General features: G+C 39.2%; 2 protein-coding genes across 2 annotated transcripts in view; one reads left to right on the top strand and one right to left on the bottom strand.

The window, feature by feature from the left end:
- Positions 1-25,717, bottom strand: part of nbeab (neurobeachin b) — a 118,867-nt gene that overhangs the window by 49,520 nt on the left and 43,630 nt on the right. Inside the window, exons 14-15 of the mRNA XM_085380895.1 lie at positions 20,444-20,590; positions 15,687-15,823 (exon numbers count right to left, since the gene is read on the bottom strand). Coding sequence (XP_085237021.1) covers positions 15,687-15,823; positions 20,444-20,590 — 284 coding nt within the window. The remainder of the gene's footprint in view (positions 1-15,686; positions 15,824-20,443; positions 20,591-25,717) is intronic.
- Positions 12,061-15,142, top strand: mab21l1 (mab-21-like 1). Its single transcript, XM_085380901.1, has one exon. It carries the CDS (start codon positions 13,183-13,185, stop codon positions 14,260-14,262), a length of 1,080 nt encoding a protein of 359 aa, XP_085237027.1. The 5' UTR covers positions 12,061-13,182; the 3' UTR covers positions 14,263-15,142.

The raw sequence follows: 25,717 nt of genomic DNA, 5'->3' as shown, positions 1-25,717 counted from the left end.
CAAAGTGGGAATACAATATTTAAAAAATAAATAAATAAAATGAATGCAATAAAAATAAAAATCACAGTTTTGTGGATCATATTCTTATTGTCTAATTTCATTTTATATCAGGGTTCAGTTTGTTAGGAGACTATCAAAAGTTTGGAACATGTGTAGGAGGGAGCAAGTTTGAAAACAAAATGCTTGCACTCTTTGGAAATCAAAGGACAGACCTCGCATTTCTTTCAAAAAGCAGATCAGGCTGTAATTTAGCATTCAAGCTAACATGAGTTATCTTTGTACAAGTGTTACTATAATGAAAAAAATGTGCTTAAGAATTTTCTATGAAATATGTTTACTGCCTACATGATTGTAATTTATGAGCAAAACATTTAATTTCCTGGGTTTGTTTGTGAGCAAGCAAACGATAGAATATAACATTTAAAGCTTCGTATGGAAAATGATCACGGTCAAATGGTGAGCCACCCATAGCCACATCCACAAACATACTTAGTCAGCACATCATCCAGATAAAAAGCTTTGGGGATGGTTTCACTAAGGAGCTTGAGAGAAGGGATGCAGTCATTTGGTGTTGGGTCTTTTCAGCAAGCTTTTCCTAATGGGACGTTTTCAGGGACTTGTCAGCCTTAAGATGACTGAAATCTTCCTGGCCTGGGTACCAGCTTCATCTGGCTGCCACTGAGACTGCCAAGCTGATCGCTTTAAATTCTACTTTTCTTTTCCTCTTATTTTCCTTTCTTTCTTTCTTTTTTTTTTTGGTTATGTGTGGGAGGAATAGAGGCTCAGAGCAAGACAGAGAAAAAGAAAAGAATAAGATGAGGATGGAGAGGCAGAGACAGAGGAGAAGAGGGACAGAAAGAGCAAGTGGTTAGACGAGAGGGCCTGATGAGCAATGAGCGCCTCACTCGTCCTCAATTAATCTTGTCTTTCTACCTTTGCTTTGGCGCTTCCCTTGGCACCAAGGTAATAATGACACCCTCATCCATTATCCTTTTATCCCCCTTATTCACAGGGAATTGCTTAATAATATGTTACAGATTCGTCCTCCTTCATATAATTCTTTCTGTCATTCGCAGTATATCATCTGGAAAACACACAGCCCCCTTTCTGCTGGACGCTGTTTGAGGATTATCGCGGGTGACACCTTCGGGATGCAGCCAGAATCTGGAGCATCATTTTTTCAGCCATAAAGTGGAATTACCCTGACTTATCTGTCATTGCCAAAAGCACAACAAGCCATTCAGGGCCAAAGCAAAGGTGGTACAGGTTCTTATCGGCTTCTCTGAACGAGAGGGCTTGTAAATTTATGCTAATGAGGGCCTTTGTCATCCAGGCTCACCCCTTGGGGCTGAACGGGACTTGCAAGGGATGATAATCTGGCTGTTGAGTGCACTAGATAATTTGTACTTTATCCTCATGTAATTATATAGTTTAAATCTTTTTACCAATGCTAATCCTTCAACACGAGGAAGTGTCTTAGCCGTGTCCATGGTTCTTAGCAGCACTAGTTAGCGTGCATCTGACTCCCTCATAAAATCACGTAGGAGGAGTGCAGCGCTGATATAATTACTCTGACTTTCTGTAGCCTGTGCTGTGAATCCTCCTATCATTTTGATCCACCTTAGCAGCCAGGCAGTAAGCCAAGCTAGCAGCCTGGGGGTGTGGGAGACAACACAGGGAAAGGTGAAAACATTGTAGCCTGACTGAAGAGCTCTTTCCATTTTTTGTCAAGAGTAGAAAAAAATGACAGGGTGAAGAGGAAAATGAGGTAAAATTAGTAAAAGTAAGTGCAGTAGGGCAGCTTCGCAGAGCTTTTGAGGTCCCTCTGCTGTCCAGTGGGACTCCACGCCATCTCTCGTGCCTGCCAAAGCCGACAGCCCCTGACAAGCTGCTTGGCGTGCTGTAATTTGACTAATTACACTGGATTAGACCATATTAATGCAAGCTGTTTTCTCCAGGGTCATTGACCCACCCAGTGTGTCCCTTGCTGGCTTTCCTCAATTCTGCGTAAACAAAAGAAAATAAAGCAGATTTTTTAAATAAGCTTTGAACATGTATCAATTTAACTGATGTTATTTTTATAATGGGAGAGACTGCTACAAAGCATCCACAGCATAGAAACTGTGAGATGCAGACTGCACTTTCCTGGGGCACATCATCACAAGGTTCTTTGATAACAAACCAAATCTTTCTCCTCCTGCTTTGACTCTTTGCATGGAAAAAAAAGAATCTCAGAGAGGTACCATAGTTCATGAGATTTTTACAGAAACAGAAGGGGTTGGGAGTTACTAAGAATGGTATCAAAAAGCAGACAACAAGGAAAATGTAACTTTGAATTTTGTGATTTTGACTTTTAATTTTCGAAAAATATCAGGACGAAATGTGAGTAATGAAGCACTGTGAGGTTTAGCTATGTGTTCAAATGTTTTCCTAGGGAAATTGCATTTTGAAATCTAAAAGGAAATAAAAGACACATTATTTCATCTGGAAATAATACTCAGAGAACCAAAAAGCATACTTAATTGTACAAAGACTGATGGGAAACCAACTCATTTGCATTTGTAAAAATCCACAAAGAAAGAGGGGAAATGAGCCATACGATATGTGTGTTTTAATACAAATGCTCTCCCAATTGTACCAAATCAATTTGAATTCCACACAATAGAGAGGCAGCTTCACTGTTTGTATGTGTTCCTCTGCCTTGAACACGGTGTAATAATAGTCTTAAACCATGTGTTATAAAGACAGAATACCAAAGAGGCTTACAGCCTTAGTTTCATGAAACATTTAGGTAAAAGTTCCAAAGGCTGAGGATGATGAAAGAAGGTAAGCTTGAAAATGGGCTTCTGGGATCCACAGCCCTTATTGTACAGAAGTCACATCAAATTAATGCTGAGGGCCATTTGCAGCCTTTCTTCTGCTGAGCTTTTCAGAACGGATTAAGCTATGAAAACTCAGAAATTACTAAAGCACCTATTAGGCATTAAGCTTACCCTTTCTTCTCTTTCCCTTTGAAAGTCATTGAATGTGCTTCACTTCACTTGTAACACAATTCACAAGTTGTTTGCATACTTGAAAGAATGGCAGTTTGATGAAATTTGTCCTCTGAAATGTATATTTTAGACTTGCTTCTTACTATTTCTTAGCAGGAGAAAATGTTTACTTCTATACACATTTTACACCATTTACCCTTGTTTTACCCAGTTATTTGTTACTTTACAAAACTGCATATTATACAAATTCATCCTGCAGTTTCACATAGCGGTGTAAGCATTTTGCTGATAGTTTCAGTGTTTTCGCACTGGAGAAGAGCTGCTACTGCTGGCTTTCTCTCAGGCTTTCTGCACCCTGCTTTGCTCTCTGAATGCTTCTTCAAAGAAGCGCGGGGAGTGCATGAATTGTAATTATGGCTCCTAAAAGGATTCAAGAGCAACCGAACGATGGCACTTGAGAAACAGGTCGTGTGGAGTTAAACGGCTGTCAGACACTCAAAGCACAGCAGCATGTGAACAAACCCACAAAGGCTGGACAAGTCCACTTTTAGGGCCCTCCTGCCCACTTTTTCTCTTGGGAGGGAGGGGGGGGGGGATTAAAGATCAACTAAGTCCCAACTAAAGATCCATATAGCTTTTCCTCATCTTCACTCAAATTCAAGTTTTCAAGAAGGTTCCCGTTTTCCAAGTATGAAACTCAACCTGAAAACAGTAACAACTAGTTCAAGAGCTGTTTAGATTTGACTCAAAGATTTTTAATCAGGGAAAATATTAACTTATAAACAGGCTATTATACAGAAAAAATAAATCTTCTTACATTTCAAGGTAAATGAAACAGCAGGAGTGCAGCATATGAGAAGGAGAAGCAGACGTGTGAGAGATCAGGTAATTGGTACCACCTGAGAAACCACTGTAACCACAGTGTCAGATTATCCGACAATCTAGGCTTCACAATTATGGAAAGTATCATCTGCGCTCCCCAAACAGCTTCAATGACTCACCAGGGCACAGGACCCCTCGCTTCACATTAAAGAGACCAGCCTTCAGTCAGGACCTTCAGGAACTTCAGCCCCAGCCTACTCCCTGAAAGCACCCTTAAAGAAACCAACCTGCAGCGTGAAGTCCCTATGCATGACCCTTATTAAACTCCTAATTGGATTGAGAGCCACTAAGAAAAAAAAATTCAACATTGTTCATTCAGCTGAGATTTTCTTTAACATTCCTTCCAGTAGTTTGCTCCTTCAACAATAACATTCAAACTCGTGTCACTGAAAACCTTTTTTTTCCTTTTCAAAACACAAGCAGATTTTTTTAAAATAGGAGTATAGGCAAAACCTTATTCACCTTTTTTTTCACGATGTTCAGAGCACTATTTGATTTTCACAGGGTGTAAGTGACAGGCTGAAACAAAGCTCAGGGATGCCCATTGTAAAGCCTTTCATTGTTGTAATGGTTTTAAAATGGCTACAAGCAGGGCCCTATTCACTAGTGACCAGGCTACTTCACTCTCATGTTTATATCCAGGACAAACTGTGGACTAAGTGGGAACTCTGGAGTCCAGCTGACAAGTTTACTCATACCTGGAGTGCTGGACTATCAGTGCCTACAGAGGTTCCCTCCACATTTACACTAATTATAGAGAATAAATAGTTCCATAACAACAACATCAATCAAGTTCATTATGAAAAACAGCATAATGACAATAATTACAATAATATCTCATTAAGAAAAAGAATAAGAGACAGGGGAGAATTAATAGCAGACAGGTGTACAACACACTGCAATTATGGAACCTGAAATTAGTTCATTGCCTCGAGGCAAACACAAGAGAAAGGGAAGGTTGTGTGCGCGTGTGTGTTGGTTGGTGGGGGGCTGGTTTTAGGGCTGGGAGTAGGACTGATAGAGGGAGGCTCACTGACAAAAAAAGGAATTGCAAATAAGCAAACAAAAATGTCTTAAATGTGTAAATTAGAGAGAAAAATAAGAGGGAAAAGCAGCTTTTCCCTGCAGACTGGTTCCTTAGATGAGAAAGGAGCAGCGAAACGTGATCAAGGGGAGCCGTGGAGCGGTGCGGCAGGCGTCAAGATGAGCACTCAGCCAGCGAGTGGCAGCTTCTCCTTTTCCAGTCAATCATTCATTACAGAGCCAAGTGCTGTGGAGGAGTGCCTCCTCTTTTTGACCTATCATATTACTGCCTCTGTAAACTCCTAATCCCCCCCTTCGTTAGATGGTGTCAACAGCCGACATGCTCACTCCCTGCCACTGCACTCCCTGCTCAGACACCTCCCAAGCCCTGCCAAGACCACAGAATTGACACTCTAATAAAATCGTTTGAAATTTAACGAGGTAGAACAGCATAACTTTATCCGTCTTTCTGGTACTCTTACCCACCTTTTCGACTCGTTTTTTTTTGTAAATCGTTTGAAAGACGCACAGAAAAACCATTGACTAATTAGTTAACTTTGACATTTTGTTTCACTATAAATTTTAGATACATTTAACTGTAAACAACCTTAAAAAAGTCCTGACTTTAGGTCTTCAATCTTTTATTGGCTGGACTGAGAGGCCAGTCATTTTTTTTTCTTTTTTGCCTTGAGGCTGTTTCTAAGCAGGTGAAAGCCTGAAGGCAGGAACCTGCACATCAGCACTTCTTCGTCCATCATGACTCTTTCATGGCGACCCCATCTCCCGAGCTTCTCTAATAGAGCCCAGTGAGATGACTACAATAATGAGTCCAACAGATAAAAGCCCAGCAGGACAAAGCAACATTCAGATACATCTTCACATACACACCGGCACAAATCTGGGAGTATCTCTGCAAATTTTGTTATAAAAGTAAACAAAAGAATCAGGCACATGGTGCAAAGCAGGAAACCAGATGAAATATCTGTGTTTTGGCTGAACTCCAAAACTAATTTTTCTAGCAATTAATAAAGCCATGCAGATCACAAACAACAGAAAACAATCAAGTTCATTACAGGAGCGTCCAAACATATCGCAGCTGTCCTTCACACACTGACCCTTTTAAAGAAAAATATTAAAAACATACACACAGTCCAACAGATCCAAGTGCATATGGGTTTAGGTAGGGTCCCAATTTAAGCTGACAGATACCAGATAGCAGATACTCAAGGAAATGACAGCACAGATTTAGGATGGTTCTGAGTTTAGCTGAATGTGACAGTGCCGCAACAAAACTATTAAACATGAGTGAAGGCGAGTAATGCTAATATTCTTTATTTCTTAATAACATGTAGCACATAAGCCTTTGTAGTCAGTCAGGATCTTAAAATATTGCACCTTATTGGGGGTATATATGCAAATTGGTGAGATAAACTTTGTCACACCTACCACGTAACATGGTTTAAGGGATGTTAATTACCGTATAAAATAAGCAATTGGCATCCGGCCCCATATGTCCCACTTTTTGGGTGAGGAAGATGGAAATGAGGTGGGGTAGATTCGATTGTGACATACTCGCCGTCTGTGCTCCACAATGTGTGCCTTTGCCAGTAACAGGCTAATATTCAGCAGAGCTCACCACCACCAGAACTAATGAAAGTAGACAAAATGTCTCTGCTGCCATCTTTGTCTAGCATCCGCTCAGGGTGAGCCTCCCTCTTTCCCTCCTCTCCTTTTCACCTCCCCTCTTTCCCCTTGCTCTTGAAGGGAGGGTGACAGCAGCATAAAATGGTGGCGAGCAAATGTGCCTTCCATGTGGCAGCAGCGGTGGGGGTGACAGGCCAGGCTGAGGCCAGTGCTATCAGCAGTGCATGGCTGTTGCTTTGAACAAGCTGGATGGTCGCCATGGAGGATCAGGGTAGAGCTCATGAAACGCCAGCAGTTGCAAACAAAAGCATCTCAATATCAAATCAAGAAAAAGACCAGCCACCCTTGAGAGAAAACTGCTAGGTCTTTGATGAATGGAAACTTTGCTGTTTACTGACACTTGTTAATAAGTGACCGCACATCACACCATTATTCTGGTTTGTTTTACGGCCTTTAAACAAAACTGATTCAAAAAACTGCATTTACTGACATTGTATTTATTATTCAGATTTTTTCACTGTGTTGTAATTTTAATTTAATATATAAAATATTTATATATGACTTACAGAACATCTAGGCATACTTAAAACTACTGAACAAAGCAAACTCACTTCATCCAGCAATTAGTGCTTGAGTCTTTCAGGGGGTTGTTATTTAACCCAGAGCTCTGAGGATGATGAAGCAAGGGCATAAATCACAGAGTGAAACAAGGCAGACTCCTCGATTCATTAATGGAAATGATCTGTCAATATGCTGGAGTCAATTCACACGTGTCAGCTGGGCTCAGCACACAATGGCCCAGCCAACTTATGAACTCCCTGCACCACTCCAACGAGTCCATAAAACAACTGGCAACGCCGCTGGGGAGCACCCCGAGACACCACCCTCTTGCACAGACCACCAGATGACACAGATGGGGCGAAACCAAACAAAGACGAGAGTCCCTTTGTACAAAGACGGACCCCTTTCAAAAGCCATTCATGCAACAAATTGGGGAAATCTGGCCATGCAGCACTTTGGGCTTGCTCTTTTATTAGCATGAGCCTTACGTCACAGTAAGTGAAATCAGATTTATGGCTCTCTGCTACAAAAAGTGGTTAAAATTAAGCGCAATTTTAAGAAAGAAAGAAATAAAGCTAAGTTAACAACAGTTTGTTATCCAGGAACAGCTTGTTCTGCTCTAACTGAACCACGGTGTAACGAGCCAAGTCACTTTTTAAAAAATTACATTTTGCTGCATTGCACAACAACAACCAAAGCATCAGCTAAAGAACCGCTAATGAGGAAAGCTACACAAAGGCAATGCTGAGCCTTGCTTTCATGTCTTCTCCTCTGGCGCTGATGGATTATTTGGCTAAATATAGAGCTAAAACATGACATAATTTTTATTGTCAAATCATCTTGACAAGCTTGTAAGCAAATGTAACTTCAGACTTCGCGTTCACTGCATCAGATAGAGGTGCAGATATCACTGATTCTTCGCACTCACGGGGAATAATGCCTATTAATAACAGCCATGCACAAGGTACTGTAGGGGTAACTTTAAACAGCTTCAAGCTTTAGCACTTTCAAAGAAGGCCCATCAGTTATGCAGGTTTATTTCCATGTAGGTCATTAAGTATGAGCACACAAGCTTTCTCTTGTTAGTCCCTCTGCATTTTTCTTTTCTTGTTCTTTCTCAGCTGCACACTGGTGCTTCTGCAGCAATCTGCATAGAAAGACATTTGTCATCATTAGCCCTGCTCTGACAGTTGGCACCCGGTACCTCAGATCTCTAAGACTGGCAATTATGAACCCTTCATCCCTTATTTAGGCAACATCACCTAATTTCATCACAGGCCTCACCAACAGCATTTGATTACCAACACCCCCAAACCTGCAATATGCCCTCGATTCTTGCATTTCCTTTGTTTTGTGCTTTGGTGTACTCCTACTCCCAGATCACATGACACGTGGGAGAGAGTCGAGTTCATTCAATCTGAGATTTGAAATTACTTATCATACACAAGGGCCGTACAGAGGCCCGCATATGAGCATCATGGGGTCAGTGGGCAGATGATTACAGCACCCACTTTTAGACGGTAGACATCTTGCAGACATTAAGATTAATCACAGCGTTGTTGCTGAATGGCTGCCTTTAAGCACAAACAAGGTGGAAATCAACAATAAAGCAAAAACAAAGCAGCTAAACAGAAATGAAAATAAGTGCATGCTAACATACAAACTGTTCAAGTCTTTATGACCTAAACAAATCCAGTTTCTAGAAATCAACAATAGGAACTCATGTAGAATAAAGTAATAAAAACCAGGTGCCCTAGTTTCCAACACACGAAATGTTTAACAACAAAATACCAACTGCAAACTGCATGCTGATAAAGTGCAGCAGCACTGTCACTGCATCTGGCCAAATGCATAAAATGTGTATGAAAAGGTGTGCCGAGCATTACGTAAGATTTTATGTTCGTTTTAGTAACACAAACCAGGCATTTCTCTGGATTGTTACTTTGGCAAACAAACTTGAATTGTATATATATATGCAAAATTCATGCAAATACATGCATGTAATTTATCAGCGAGTCTGACAAGCGTACCGTATTGCAGAGGGGAGGGGTGAAGGGCCAACTGAAGCTGAGACAATCAATTAAGTTTTATAATTTACACTTTTATTCGTCTCTCTTTTCTCAGAATGCTCCATCAAACCAATACATTTGGTTATTTCTGTGTGCTGAAGCTTACTGCGAACAATGCCTGTTGAGGTTACCGCTAGAGGGTCTCTGGGTGCCCTCTGGCCATGTGCTCCAGCTTCCTGACTTATCCAAATGAGGCTGCTAATACACAGCGGAGAATAAAACAAATGAATGGACACAATCCAAAGGGGGTCCACAGTGAGGCTCCAGGCCCCAAAATTAACTGGCCTCCTACAGAGACACCATATTGCGTGGAATAATAATGCTCCATTATTAAAAATCCCAATGACAATTTCATTTTGTGACAAACAAAATTACAGAAAAATGTGTCAAAGTGAGTGACCATCCCATGAGTATATTATTTCTCACAGTTTGAGATCCAGCTATGTCACATATCCGAAGTGTCACTGCTTTTAATCTGATCTGTACAAACAGATGCCACCCTCTTAAGTCCACTTTGGCTAATCCGTACATTAAATCGGGAGCTAGCTGGTTGAATTCCCTTTGTGTGGGAATACTGCTTGAGAGAGTCGTTTTTCAGACTAAAAAAAACCCCCAGAAACCTAATGAAATTACATGTGTCAGACTTTAGTTGTGTAACTAGATTTTTAATAAAACATCATTCACAATTACAACGTCAGTAAGAGGATTGCTCACCACAGAAATCTTGATCCAGTTTGTGGATCGTATTATTAGGTAATGCAAAAAATTGAGCTGAAACACACACGTGTGATTCTTTAAAACTCTGTGAACAGAGCATTGATTGCTATTTTCCCAATTTAAACTAATTTTCAAAATAATTTTTAATGCATGATGCTGCATAGTGTTTTATGCATGTGTGGTAAATAATACATATCTATACAGCAGCGTAAAGCACGCAAATGACTCTGGCGTCACTTGGTACAACATGACTTCCAGTCACTCAAAGCGGCACTCATCTGATCAAAGGCCAATTATGCCATCAGACGAGTACCACTGAACTTATGCCCATTTATGTTAATATGATGATCGGTCTTTCTAGAAGAAAGGAGAGAAAAAAAGGAGAAAAAATGCATGAGTGTAGAGGCATGCTCTTTGAAAACAAAGAGGCCTTCAAAACAGGGTCACATGCTTGTGCAAAATTAGGGGAAGTAGAAGTCATTGTATTGATTTACACAATCATGCATGTATTTTGCTCGGTCAGAAATAGGCCTGTGCTGGAATCACAGCCCCATATATCACATTGGAGGGCCTTCAATAGCCTAGCGGCATGGTGAATGAAGCAACAAAGATTGCAATGTAGTAATGGTAAAGATATGGGTAAGGAGACTGAATTGTCTTAGGCTAGACCTGACAACTGCTGGGACTGTCATGGGACTGCAGAGCAGGTTGAGTTACTGTGAGATCTGTGCAACCACATGCTTTAGATTAAGAGGTGATAATCTCAATGAAAATCCTTGCTTCTATCACGCATAGGGACGAAAACTGGAGTACAAACTCAAGAGGTGCAACTGGATTCTGAGGTATCTCACTTGGAGAAAGATAGCCTGGAAAGTGAGCCTAGTCTGGTTTCAATAAAGAACAAGTACCTGCTGAGCTGCAGACAGTGGGAGAGAGTGAGAGAAAAGACTATCAAAGCCAGAGAGGGGAAGACTTTTAGCTACCTCTCACCACATGAAAACGTTCAATAACGTCCTCTACAGTCACCAGAAATATGTCAATAAGAATAAAACCTTTAAGTTGTAAAATGTAGTTAAAGTTACCACAGTTAAATGTGGTGAAAACTAGAATAAAATAATATTGTTATTATTTAGTGTTAGCTAGTCTCAAACGACTGTATTTAAAGAAAGTAAAAAATAAAAAGAAATCTACCCAAATCTGTAATTTCTGCCTAGTAACAGTGTGAAATTATCACAGAGGTTTACCAAGCAGCTACTGGCAGTGTGTTCATGACAGGCTGTGCTGATAATGGGAGTCACCTATCTATCAAGGTCCTTCGTGCACACACGCCACCTCCCGCTCAGCTGCATCCATGTAGTTAGAGCTGGAACTGACGAGCAGCGGTTTGCCCTCATAATGTCTGGTTGTGTGCAGTTCAGGCTAGAGCAGAGATGAGTGTAAATGACTTTTTGTTGCTTATCTGATCCACGCAGAATCATCTTTTTGAAGTCGTCTTCAAAGCGTGCACTGTATTGTGAGATGGAGTGCCAGTGCAATGATGAGAGCCAGAAGAGGGTTTAGTGCAGATGTAAGCTCACTTTATTGAGGGTCATGGCACTGTGTATAAAATGCACATACACATGATAATTATTTTGTTTATATTTACTTTTTTATTTTTCATTTTCAAAATATTGCAACTGTTTATTTTTTTCCTGGATTTTTTTTTTTTTTTTTTTGGGGGGGGGGGGGGGGGGGGGGGAGAGGTGGGGTGGTATTACTATCTTGTTGAAAAAAGTACCTCTATTTAAGAATGCAGTATTCAATGTAAAATATTTTATTTATTTAAATAATTATTGACATTACATACAACACACAATAATAACTCTGACAATCTTTAATATTAAAATTACTTTCAGAGAAAATTAATAACCCAAAGACCAAAATAAATATTTAATTATTGCACATTCTCATTCACTGACTGAAATTAATTTTTTGGTTAAAATGATAAAACTCTTTTTTTTAAATGTAGAAAACTGTAAGAACCATATAGTTGTTAAGATTACAGCTGTTTTGGTTTTCTTAGAAAATACATTAATTTAAATGCTAAAATAAGATTACACTGTTGCTGACCCCCCCCCCCCCCAAAAAAAAAAAAAATACAAATACATACATAATGTATATAAAAAATACTTACAAAAAAAAAATTCTCGTTATCATACAAGCTGAATTTTTAAAGCTGACATAAGTTACTCAAACTCATAACTACTAAATTAAATAATAAGTCAAAAATGATAAATAGCTTCAAAATATTTTATTCTTGCAAAATAAAGGCGGTAGTTCAACGCTGTTTATTCACCTAACGTAACATTTAAAGATCCAATTAAAAAAAGCAAAGCTTGATTGTTTTCATTAATATATGTCTTAAAATGTACAAAAGTATTTTAATCCATACATATTAATATATTGCTGTGTGCATTTCTCCGTTCAAATTGTGATTTACCTGCTTTAACCTACATGAAAAAAAATCGATCTCGTGCGATGCAGAAAGAGGACAATTTAAATGAAACTGAAAACTGAGCCGTTTATTAGACGAATACATGAATACCAAACAATTCTAAACCCACCTACTGTTTCAAATATGATTCTACAAAGTGCACTAAAAAAAATAGAAGATAGCGTCCAACGGAAAATAAGACACGTTGAGCTGTGGAAATTCTGCTTTCTTCTTCTCTCCAAATGCGTAGGTGTACTTCCGCTCCTCGATATACTACTAGTACCTGTACTTTTTACTTGTATATAACACCCGGGGATGAATTTGTTTTCGATAAACTGCGGTGACGCATCGGACAGCGATTGGACATCTTGGTTTCAACTCCTCCCTTATAATAAAGTGTGTGTGTGTGTGTGTGTGTGTGTTCCCGTTGTAAAACACAGCAATACCGGGCGTCTGCGTCAAGAGGACACACTCCACTCTGCGCAATTACGCGGACTCTTAACTGGCACAGTGATCAGACAAAAACGAAAAAGGCATTTCTACTGAACAAGACTGAAATGGACTTTTAATCACAACACCCTTCTAATTTCGAGGACTTGCTTTGAACACTTCAATGCAGTTTACGGCACACCAGCTGTGAATGTTGTGATATGATTTTTACGCGTGTGCTCTGAGCACAGCTTGTTTGTTTTATAAATATACTTTTTTCTTTTTAGATAGCTTTCTTTCTTCTCTAAAATTGGCTCCCGTACAAACAGCCGCGTTGGATCCCTCGGCTTACTGCGAGACTCCGGTGTATAACCCGGATCTCTGCCCTAATATGATAGCCGCCCAGGCAAAGTTGGTGTATCACCTCAACAAATACTACAACGAGAAATGTCAGTCTCGGAAAGCAGCCATCGCCAAAACCATCCGAGAGGTGTGCAAGGTGGTTTCGGATGTCCTGAAGGAGGTGGAGGTGCAGGAGCCCCGCTTCATCAGCTCTCTCAGCGAGATGGATAATCGTTTCGAGGGACTGGAGGTCATTTCGCCCACTGAATTCGAGGTTGTGCTCTATCTGAATCAGATGGGAGTATTCAACTTTGTGGACGACGGGTCCATTCCCGGCTGCGCCGTCCTCAAACTCAGCGATGGCCGCAAGAGAAGCATGTCTCTGTGGGTCGAATTCATCACAGCCTCCGGTTACCTCTCTGCGCGCAAGATCCGGTCGAGATTTCAGACACTGGTGGCGCAGGCAGTAGACAAATGCAGCTACAGAGATGTTGTCAAAATGGTCGCTGACACAAGTGAAGTGAAGCTGCGCATTAGAGACAGATATGTGGTACAAATCACGCCAGCTTTCAAGTGCACTGGCATCTGGCCACGGAGCGCTGCGCACTGGCCCCTGCCTCACATTCCCTGGCCGGGACCTAACAGGGTGGCAGAAGTCAAAGCGGAAGGTTTCAATCTTTTATCCAAAGAGTGCTACTCCCTGAACGGCAAGCAGAGCTCAGCAGAGAGCGACGCCTGGGTCCTGCAGTTCGCCGAGGCCGAGAACCGACTCCTTCTGGGTGGATGCAGGAAGAAGTGCTTGTCTGTCCTCAAAGCGTTGCGAGACCGTCACCTCGAACTGCCCGGGCAACCTCTGAACAACTACCACATGAAAACCTTGGTTTCCTACGAGTGTGAGAAGCATCCCAGGGAGTCGGACTGGGATGAGAACTGCCTCGGCGATCGCCTGAACGGGATACTATTGCAACTTATTTCGTGTTTGCAGTGCAGAAGGTGCCCTCATTATTTCCTGCCCAATTTAGACCTGTTTCAAGGAAAACCTCACTCTGCTCTAGAGAATGCAGCCAAACAGACTTGGCGACTGGCGAGAGAAATACTGACCAACCCCAAAAGCTTGGAGAAACTCTGAGGTAAAAATAAAATATATTAGTTCACCTCGTCTTAAAAATGTTTTGAAGAGGCCTAATGAGCTCCTAAACGGACACAAAATATTGCCAACCGATTTGCAAGTCTTGTGAAATGTGACTGTCCTCTGTTGTTATGTTTTGGCCTAGCCTGTTTCAAGATGATTTTCTTTTTTAAATAACAGCCTAGCTTGTCACTCTCCCCGTGCACCTTTTGGAGGTGTCAATACTTAAATTTAAATTATTGGCTAATCCAGGAGGCCACCTCAGAAGTGGTTTCTTCCCTCTCCGTGTCACACGGCTGCCTAAATCCTGCATTTCCTTAAACGCTTTAGAATAAAGCCCGAGACAACCTTTGGAAAAACAAAAAAACACATCTGTACATTTTATACTGTAAATACATTCATAGATTGTGATTCGAGTGGTCTGAAATTGTGAATGTTGTTCTGTGACACGTAAATAGGATCCACCTGTTTAAATCTACTTCTGAACTTTTTTTTTCTTTATCTGGTAGAAACGTTTTTAATTTATACTTGCATCAGTGGTAGTCTGATTCACCTGTTTCAATGGACTTTTTCTAATTTTTAAAAGTTTACATTTTGATGGTAGGCGTACGGCATTTTGTTACATTGAAAACATTCCATCGATTTACTTGAATTATTATTTAAAGTACAAACATTTGAATTGTTTTTCTCTACCGTGCTTAGGCCTACATGATTTAAAAAAAAAAAGAAAGAAAAGAAAATGATAACATATATATATATAGTATAAATATATATTACAGTTTAATTGGAAAAAAATGCACTTGAAATACACTGGATTATAACATCTGTGATCTGTTTTTTTTTATTTCTGTCTTTGATCTAATTTAAAGAGCTAATAAAACGAGCTGTTTTATATTTGTGTCCCATTATGGTTTTATTAAATGTGTATTTGAAATAGTGAAGTAGGCCTAATGCGAAGAAATAATTATTTATTGGAACTTTTCATGTTGGGGGTCTCATGCTCTCGTTAGCATTCTACATTTCAAACTTTCCAAAAGAAAAGAAGGGAGGAAGAAAGAAAAAAAGTAATTTTCTTATTTAACGTTTTCTTATTCAATATTTTAAAGCAATCTAGCAGATTGAAAAAAGAAAAGAAAGAAAAAATGTATTAAGTACACAGCACTGGGGTCCAAAAATATGACCTAATAACAAAAATCTGAGCAATAAACTTATTCAAAAAAAAAAAAAAATACAGAGCATATGCGGAAGAGCGGAGGACTTTATTTTTCAAGAAAACATGAAATCTCGCGTTTTGATTTTATATATAAATAAGACGTAAATGCTTAACACCTGTAAGACGGAAGGGCAAAAAACACCGAGAAGCACGTCTGAAACCAACTGGCCGCTTTAAACTTGAGCTGTACACTTGCTTGCAGGTTACTTACCTTTGAGTCGACCCTTTTGAAGGCAGGGTCATCCTCGTCCACCTCAAAGTAGATTTCAGTGGTGGTGATGGACAGAGTCCCCCGAGCCACCAGGACAGGGGCAACAAGCTGGGCCGGGCTGCTCAGGACCACTGGGCCTGTAGAGTGCAGAGGGGATGGCCACATGCTCAATAAGTAACGCGCAAAAAATAAAAGAGATTATTACTCTTTTTTAAAAAAAAAATTATTATATTAAGTAAAGCGAGATAAGTGTAATTCCGCTAAACTGCCCAATGCGATTACAGTGGGTGCCATCATCTCGCGGCCGATTATCCACAAATCCCAGATGTACAACTACAATCTGTAGTTATAATTATGAATGTATTTGAATCTTTTTTCAAGTATTGCGTTTTTTTTTATTGAAACCTTTAATTCATCAATATAACGTGTACATTGCGGCAATTGTAGGGTTTTTAAAGGCCTGTTTCTGATAGTGTGCATCCGTACATGCGAAAATACAGCGTATTCAGTGGAGTTATAGGGATGTAATTAAAAATTATTACAATAAATTTCAATATTTATATACACTATTAAGGAGAACAAAAAATGCTTTTGCAGTCTGAATGGTTTCCATAAAGGCAATCCAAAAAAGAAAAGAAAAACGCTCTTATTATACATGAGATTAAAATATGATTTTACACAATTGTTATTCAAGACTGTTTTGACAGGGACAAGCCAAGCGACGAATTCGGAAAATTAAATATAAAAATGACAATAAAAAACAGAAATAAATGAAAAAAAAATACTCTAGTAAACCTCGTTTTCAATTCCAAAAAGTCGTCGAGAGTGTTAAGGTGGGCTTGTGGCCCTGGTCAGCTGATAGTGATCACATCTTTATTTTAGTCTCCTCCCTCCTCCTCCTTCTCCTCCATGTTCTCAGATCAGTGTCGCTGTGGAGTACCGTTACAGTGATTTGTCTGCTCTCAAACGAAACCTCTCGAAATCAGGATATTTATCGATTCCTTAAACTCCAAAGAGCCACTTTAATGTCTCATCAATCTTAATCTGCGCTCCTCGGCCAATTATGGCCGCTAGTGTTACAGGAATACAAGTGGATTTCGGTCTCAACTCCCAGAGCGCCCCTTCATCGCTCTTGCAGGCTGCACAGTTAAACCGCCCTCCCTGATTTTTTTTTTTTCTTTCCTCAGCGTTGCTCGGATCCATTAACGGTGATCCTATCTGCTGATGCTATCAGCGCAGACGCTACACGTTGCTTACAAGCTTCATATAAGTAACCAGTAACCTCAAGCCTGTTTTTCTGCATGTCTGATAAGGTCTGGTGTATTTGTTTAAAAAGAGAGCGAGAGAGAGAGAGAGACAGCGAGAGAGATTAAAAAGGGAGGGGGAGTACCAATAAGAGTGAAGTGGACGAATTTGTTCTTACATTAAAATAATATTTGAAATACAATCGATTCTTTTTGTCATAAAGCCTTGAGCAACAATAAAAGTTGACTGCCCTTTTGTTCACACCAGCCCTTAAATTATAAAGCGTTCCACCTCTTACTAAAAGTAACACCTCTAGGACTAAAGCATTGTAGATTTGCCCTGAAGGACTAGGCACAGAGAAATGCTCACAGCATCCATTGCTCATAGGCAGGAAGAGGATTAGGCAGTAATCCCCTCAGGGATCCTTCCATAATTAGGCTATATGGCATTAAAATGTTTACATGAGAATAATGAAATTAGGGGCAAGTTACACAGGACGAGTTGCACAGCATGAGTGGTCTATATAGAGTAAAGCTTAAATTACCAGGCTGATGGGCCTTTGTCTTAAATAAAATGCAAATATTTCTTAAATGACAGGCCAATTTAATGAAGTGATGAAAAGTCTCATTTCATTGTGGTGGGAGTTTGGGAGAACTGCTGAGAAGATGGGTATATTATTACCCACAATCCATCTAGTGGACTGCAGTGTTTGATTAGTGCGTTTAGATTTTATATTATGACAGAAAGAGAAAGGGACATGGGTTACAAGCATACCAGAGGAGTATCATTTACTTACACGTCCACTTATAGCAGATACATATATATTTACATACAAAGACATGAATTTTTTAAACTACGAAAGTACTTACAGATGTTTGAAATGACAAAACAAATTTGGGAACAAAAATAAACTTTTTCTCTTCCTCTCCCATCCTTTGAGATTTACGTTCATAAACATTATGTTGCTTTTTTCTTTATGAAGATGTTACATCTCAAGGGATCGACGCTATGAATGGAGACCTAAAATGGATTCAGAAAGCCTAAATTAGGGAGAACAAAATGGTTGCGGTGCCTAAACCACACTTTGGGGTATATTAACATGGTTCTGGGATGCCAGCTGAGCAGTCATATTTACAGTCTCCTCTTTGATACGAGAGACAGTCTGCGAGGAGGCTCTGACTTCTCCGTTCTTTGTTCTCACACACACACACTTCTATTTTCACCGATTTTGGTAACAATATGTGCATACAAAAAGGTTCATTTAAAGCCAGCCCAGGCATAGACAGCATTTCCACTGTTTGTGGGGGGAGCAAAACGAATCATAGGTTCAGTAACCACAACTGCCGGAGCCCATGAGTGCAGGCGCCGCCCCTTTGGCAGCAGTTGCAGGCACTGACCCAGTGGCTGGCAGGAGGAGCGCTGTTGTTGACAAGGATCTAGTCTCAGATCTGTCTTTAAGGCTGTTCATGCCTGAGATTAGATACAGGACAAACATAGACAGAGCATCCTGGTAAAAACATTACCCAAATGTTACAGTGCAGGGGAGCTGCCCTACTGGTAAAAAAAAAAAAAAAAGAAAAGAAAAGAAAAGAAATGCATTCAACTTCCATTTATCACAAATAGTTATATACATAGTTAAACCAGAATTTACTTATCAAAATCAGTGTCAACCTTCACATTTTGGTTCCTAATTTCAGCTCACACTTCATAAATGTATCTCAAATATTCAACCTCAGGATTTCTGTTTTGTACAGTATCATTATTAATTCTCTGAGGATAAAACACTTGGTTTGTATGCTAGCTCTCGCGTTGGAGTTTAGGCAGACCAGTGCAGGGTTCATCTGACAGACATGAGTGTTTGACTGCCTGCTGGCCCTGGGACAAAAAGGAGGGGTTAGTGTCCTCCTCTGAGATTCATCTGTGGGATCTTAGAGGGGATTTCACTGCTCAGCAGTGCCCTGGTTCAGACTGACATCCATATGCTAAGCCACAATAACTCTGTAATGCACCACTGTGAAAGAGAGATGTTTATTTAAGTGTCTGGCAATAGTTTTTAGACTATTCCCTTTCACTACATTTTTTTAAAAATGACAGTTTGTTCCTGGAATGAATAAATTCGATTCATGCATTTATATCTGTTACTGTCATGCAAGTTTGTTGCAGCTCTGGTTTTACAGGATTTGGAAATAACAGTTTGGCAACCTAACAGCTACTCAAGTACTAAGATTGTGCAATCATACCACTGAAACTGCAGTTAAACCAACAGAACCTGGTAACATCTTCTAATTATCCTGTTCAGTTTTGTTAGTTTTGAAGACAAGCCAACCACCATGAATGCGCTATCAGGGAAAAACAAATGACAGCACATAACATTTAAACAAAATTTACATCATGACTGAAAAGGCATGTCGGCCAAGAGCTAAAAATGTTATGTATATACAGCATTGATGCAGTGTGCGTTTATTTATATATTCTGAAATTAAAACAGCATCCCATGACAACAGCAACTGCTAACAAAGAGTGATGGGCTTTCACCACTTGTAGAAAAACTGCATCTACTTTTTTTTTTTGCTGCTTTTTGTTCTTGTTCACCAGACAATAGAAACATTTTTTGTTTTTGTTTTTTCTGAATGTAGAATGACTGCTAGGGTTAAGTATTCCTTTATATTCTAATAAAATAAATAACTTTAGGCATCGCACACACACAAAAAACATCAATCACCAGTTGTTTGCATGAGGTGTTAAGTGAAGATCTGGCTTTATCGACAAGAATGCAGTCCAGCATTCTTGAGCTGCACTCAAAGCTGAAGCGAACTCTGTCTAACTTGCCTTTTAAAGCTATGCCGAGGTTCAAAGGCAGCACAATTTTCTCCAGACATGTATTACTCTGGTCAAATTACAGACGTTTTGGCCAACCACCACCTTTACATACTACAATTCAGTTAGTATGCTACACCACTAACTGAATTGTGCTAGACAAAGTATTAAAGCTGTATTAGGATACTGACTGTGAAGTCAGACAATAATCATACAGGTAACACAAATCTAAGATGTTTTAATCAGTACGATTTCTATTCTTTGGCTCTTCAGAATTAAATAATGCAGCAGAATTAAGAATAATTAAGCTTCTTTAACACCCAAATATAAAAATTTATTCTATTTTAAACGTTTTCCATTCAATAGATTGTATCTTATTATGTTATAATATACAGTAGCTGTCAAGTATGTGTGTGGTATTAGGATTATTTTTTATGGTTAATACCGTCAAATCATTGCATGAGAATAGGTGTATTATCCGACATCCGATATATCACGTTATGCTAAAAGTACCAAACAATTACTGTGCATCATGCTCTTACCAAATATTTCAAGGTTTTTACTTTCAGATATACTTTTACCACTGCAATTTCATTTTAGTGCACTTTAAATGCTATAACACATGCATCCAATGACTTCACCGATTATGCCAGCTATTAGGATGGGAACAAGTAGCAGTGGTGATTTATACTTACCACCCAGGTTGTCCATCTCCTTCTCCTGCAGCAGGCTGACAGCATCGTCGTCTCCATCCAGTATTAGTTCGGTCTCAGAGTTCTGAGTGGTGACAGTTGGGCTGCGGTACACCGTCTTAGACTTGACCACTTCGTCCTTCTCAGAGGCTGTAAAAGCAAGTACGGGAAGAGAGAGCACTAAATGTCGTCTACTGCTCTTTGAAGCTAATAGCAGGATTTGTAACTGTGCTTATATGAGATTGAGATACTTGGTTAATGATTTTTTTAAATATAATTATTTAAAAGCAGGTGGGGCAGAAGTGTGTGCCTATAGTTTTTAATTTTTTTTCTTTGATCTTTTTCTTTTTTATTTCAGAAAACTCAGTAGAAAAACAAATAAACATGAAAAGCACACAGAAACATTGCTATCTAATATTGATTTGAGTTCATAAGGCACTATGTTGCATTGGAAGGCTTATAACCTAATTGGGCTATCCAAGCTCAAAACATGGGAACTCATTTCATATATATGTTTAACATAATACACATTGTCCTCTATAGTTTCTATGCAAATATTTTGAAGCATAACGTAATAAAGTGCACATAATGCTATCAGAAGTTTAGCATGAAGGATGCTACTTGCTAGCCCCTATCCATTAGTTTTCTCAGCCACTTATCCACCACCAGTCTATTTCTATTTCTGCTATTTACCACAGAGGTTTTCAGTGCTACATTTTTCCTCAGCAAAACTGTAAAATCCAATCAAAATGTTTAGCAGTTGTACCCTACGACTGAGCAATCACTTGCTTGAAAAGTCAGTGAGGAATTTAAATAAAAGAAAATAAGTGTGTGTTATTAAAGGGGATAATAAATATCGAACAAGAAAACAACACTATTGCAACAGCAGCAAAAATCAAGTTGAAAAAAAAAAAGTTAAACCACACACCCACCAAATGACATTTGTAACTCCTGCATCCATAATACAGACGGCAATCTTACACACACACACACACACACGCACACACATGCACAGTCATGGTAACAGTTGAGAAAATATAAATGTTTTTGGATAATATTTGGTGGAAAAAAACCTTTTTATTCCTATCTATAAACTAAAATTCAAACATATGGTAAAGTATAAAAACTGAGAAAAATAAAGCACGGAGAATCTCAGCGTGAAATGAATCGTGATACGTGGGATGAACCTGATACAGATGCACACTAATGTACTTGCCATTCCATATAAAAGAATGTCAGAGTACACATTTGCTCACTGACTGCTTTTTCGAGTGGTTGAACATCAGAGGTGTTTCAGCTTTTATTTTTAGACAAGGTCAACAACAAAACGCTACCTGCATCTTAAAAGACCAACAGCTGAGTCAGGCATACGTCTTAAGCTCATAGCAGATTAGAGATATCATTTGCCTCTTGCAGATACTTGACAAGAAGGAGACTGTGCAGACAGCACAATTAGACCAAGACTTCATCATATGGCTATAGTGAAGCATGTGTTCATACATCCTTGAAAAAAACAAAGAGCTCCAACAACACATTTATCAGCTTAAATCAGCACATCTCCAACATGTGCCTGCCACACAGCCGCTCAAAGCGTTCATGTGAATTTGTCTTTCTGACGTCCAATGTGGGAAATAACCAGAGGAGAAATTTGCGCTTGCGAAAGGAAGAACACATATCAAGAAACGGGAGGTGGCCGACACCAGCCTGACATGTTTCCTTTCAGCACAGTTCTTAATTCGCCTCTCCCTCCCCTGAGGAACATGTACCTTGTCTTGAAGAGGTCACATTTGACTGTTGTCAACACTGCTACCAAGAAAAAAGTCTGCTTCCTGCTCTGTCTCATATCTGGAGTGCTTTCATCAGACGAAAGGAAGCAGTCTGAGCATTTCGGAAATGAATTCTGCGCAATGTTAAAGCCAAAAGCCAGCCAGCGGTCAGAAATCAAAGCAGAAAGAGAGAAATTTAAAACTGTAATTCTGTAAACCATCATTATACTCAGAGTAAATGAGGGAAACCTCGGCAGACAGGCTGATGTTCTGATTGGCAAGGCTGGACAGGGTTGAGTAGACCAAATAAACCATGCTGATTTCTACATGCAAACGACCAACATCTCCTTTTTTTAGGGCAGGCAACAATGCAGGAGGAGAGGACTGAACCCAGCTTTGCCCAAAATGCAATTTAGTTCTCAGAGAAAAGAAAATGAATAAGGTTATAAATAAGAAATGGAGTGGTATGACATGTAGGAGAAAATGTGCTGACATGAAAAGCGATGTTCTCTAGAGTCATGGCCCTGGATGGATTCTCATATTAAAAGTGCTGCTGTGAGAAGAGTCAACAATTTGTCACCATTACTGGACTTGCTGTGCAGTCATGTTGAGACAGGCTCATTAGAAAGCTTTTCATGAGTTCACCCTGGGCGAACGTAGCAAAACAAGAGGAGTGTTCCTTCAAGGACCTGATATGACTCATGTGATTGACACAAAATAAAAATGAATGGAGATGAAGGCTGGCTGATGAAGATGTGTGTCGCCTACTGAAGGACATGTCATAGTCTTTTCAGCTCTATGCTTTAGCAATAAAAAAAATAGATGGAGTGAAATGTGCCTTATGAATTATCTTATTTTGCATTTGCAGGTAAAATTGATATAATTATGTTTCTGATGTAGCGCAACAATAAAAAATACAACATCCACTGACAGAGCTCTACTTACAACCTCACCAGTCAGGTGGTCAAATCCGTCATTTATATAGTTTAGTTGAATATTTGACTCTGTGATACCCATTTAGCACCAATAAATTTATGATCCACTTCGGTTGATTAATATATGTGCTCGTGTGTTTTCATTCAAGTTTTTCTTTTGTAGTTTCCAGTTTACTTTGATATGCAGTCACTGTTTTCTCCAAGGTTAACTTCCTGGTTGCGGATAAACTCTCATGGATGGATGCATATGAATGTCCTCTACTCCATCACACTGTAATGTTTTGCTATGATATGTTTCAACCGTGCAATAGTGGACTTTGAGGTAAGATCTCTCTCTTTTTTGGTGGGTTGCCATGTTTCTAAAGCGCCGACTTGTTGATTTAACATCAAACTCAATGCACCATTCAAACATTAAAAACAGCAAGAAAAGAGTTTGCTATGTTTTTGTGGGGTTGGCTTTAGTAGGCTTGAATGCAACAATTCGGAGTTTAGGATTGGAGAAAAAGTAATAGATGTTCTTTTTGTATTTTGTTTCCTGCCTGCCTTGGCAATAATTAAATCTGGAGAGTTGTGTAGTTTTTGTATGTCTTAACGCCACAATGAAAAGACTTGGATGAATACAGTTTTTTATTTGAGATACTGCTTAATTTTCTTTTCGGTAATGTGCTGGGACACAGTTCCTCCTCAGTAAATTTAGAATAAATAACAATAAAAAGCAGATGTCTGAACCAACTTCTTGGACTGTTGTACTTATTTTGGTTTTATGAATTCCCCAAATTATACACAGATTCATTTATTTTTTTTTTGGCCTAAAGGTTTTCTGTGAGAAAACTTCTCTAAGACACGGTTAATGTCAAAGTTTGCATTTCAGTCCCAGGAAAATCTTTACGTAAACTTAACCAAGCAGTTATTATATTTTATTGTATTTATTTATTTATTTAGCCTAATTCTAATCAAACTGAAAACTACAAAATAATAATGATAACAATAATAAAACAAATAAGCATGCAAAAGAGAGGGGGGAAAAAAGCTATGTGGTAGAAAGCTCTGACTGCCTCTCACAAGCCCGAGCTGCTGGCTCATATCCTGATCAACAGCATTAACATAACATAGAATAACATACACAGCAATCTGTGAAAAGCTACTGTCACTGACTCCTGAGTGTCACAGCAGTTTGCTTTTAAGCTCTTTAGAAACAGTTCCACGAGGAGCTACCGATCACTGGTCTCCTGGGTCGTTTTGTTCAATCACCGAGTTGAAACTGCCTCAGAGTGCACTAATTACACTCAGTAAAGTGCAATGCAGAGCTTTCATGACCTCAGTGGAGGCTGATGAAGACCTGCCGGCTGTCACTAACAGAGGCCGTCTCTGAACGCACAAAGTCCAGAGTTCACCCTCTTGGATATGCAATGCCCAATGTGGCACAACTTTCCTAAAAACACTGAGTCTAACTTCATCTTTAATTTTTGCCCTGGTCAGACAGATTTGTTATATAGAGTTTAAAATATGCTAAAGAATTAAAAAAGTTATTCAGTTGTTCAGTTCAAATAAACTTTATAAGCTTAGATAAAGGCTCCCATTTTGAAAATATTTTAGGGTTGAGCAGTTTTATTACACAATGTGGACAAGATGAGCTTTGAAAAGACTTCAAAGGAGCATTTAATCAACTATAGCAACACTGCCAGGGTCCATTCTTGATATACTGTATTGATACAGATTGAGCGTTGTGGCACTGGAATTTTATTTTTATCTCAGTAGTGTAGTGTAAGCATGGCTTTTTGCAAGTCTTATGTATAATATAGACCCTCCCTCTTACACTTTTCGCCATTCCTCAAAAAGAAATCCACAACATCCTTCTCTCATATGTTCATCCCAAAATCAATTCTCCTTGTTTGTCCTCCAGCCTGTGGTCCTGTTTATCCATTTTTTTGTTAAGAGTCGCCCACTAATGGAGACGATGTCAGCTTAATAAAGTAAATGGCACTTTCCAAAGAACACGGTTCAAAAATGTATTTTATTATTAGCTTTGTTGTGAGCGGTTCTGTTCAATTATGATTGTCAACTGTATCGCTCTTCCTTTCTGAGGAAGCATCCATCTATCCATGATTAGAGTTTCCTCCTTATGCAAGTAAACATTAATGACACTACTCTGCAATCTTAGCTAGCTGCATTCTTGTTTTGGCTGATAAATGTACACCAGTGAGAAATCAGTTCGTACTCAGAACAAGGTCTGTGGAAGCATTAAATTGTGGATCGTGATTTCTGGAAAGTGACACTTTTTATATGTAAATGCCACCTGGTTCCATTATATTTAACTGCAGGAAGACATAGTGCCAAAACAGGAAAATTCACACCAAAGTAATCTAGACACATAAATAGCAGTATGAGCCACAGGGAAAATCTTCAACAGTTTGTTACATCTTGTAATTCACTTATTATGCTATAAATAAAACTCCATATATTTGGAAGAAAAAACAAAAACAAAACTTGTATCTGAAGATAGACCCCAACTTAAAAATCTCAAGTCTGACTTTAAAAAAATAAACTCTAGAGCTTCTTCAGGAGCGTTGCTGTTT

This window comes from Rhamphochromis longiceps, linkage group LG14 (genome assembly GCF_057381845.1).
Source record: "Rhamphochromis longiceps isolate RC_006_pf linkage group LG14, R_longiceps_female_GT1.1, whole genome shotgun sequence".
NCBI classification, from domain to species: Eukaryota; Metazoa; Chordata; class Actinopteri; order Cichliformes; family Cichlidae; genus Rhamphochromis; species Rhamphochromis longiceps.
This window is presented reverse-complemented; position numbering and strand designations above follow the sequence as displayed.

Excerpts from the sequence above, each read along its gene's own strand:
- mab21l1 (XM_085380901.1), top strand. The coding sequence starts at position 13,183 with ATGATAGCCGCCCAGGCAAAGTTGGTGTATCACCTCAACAAATACTAC.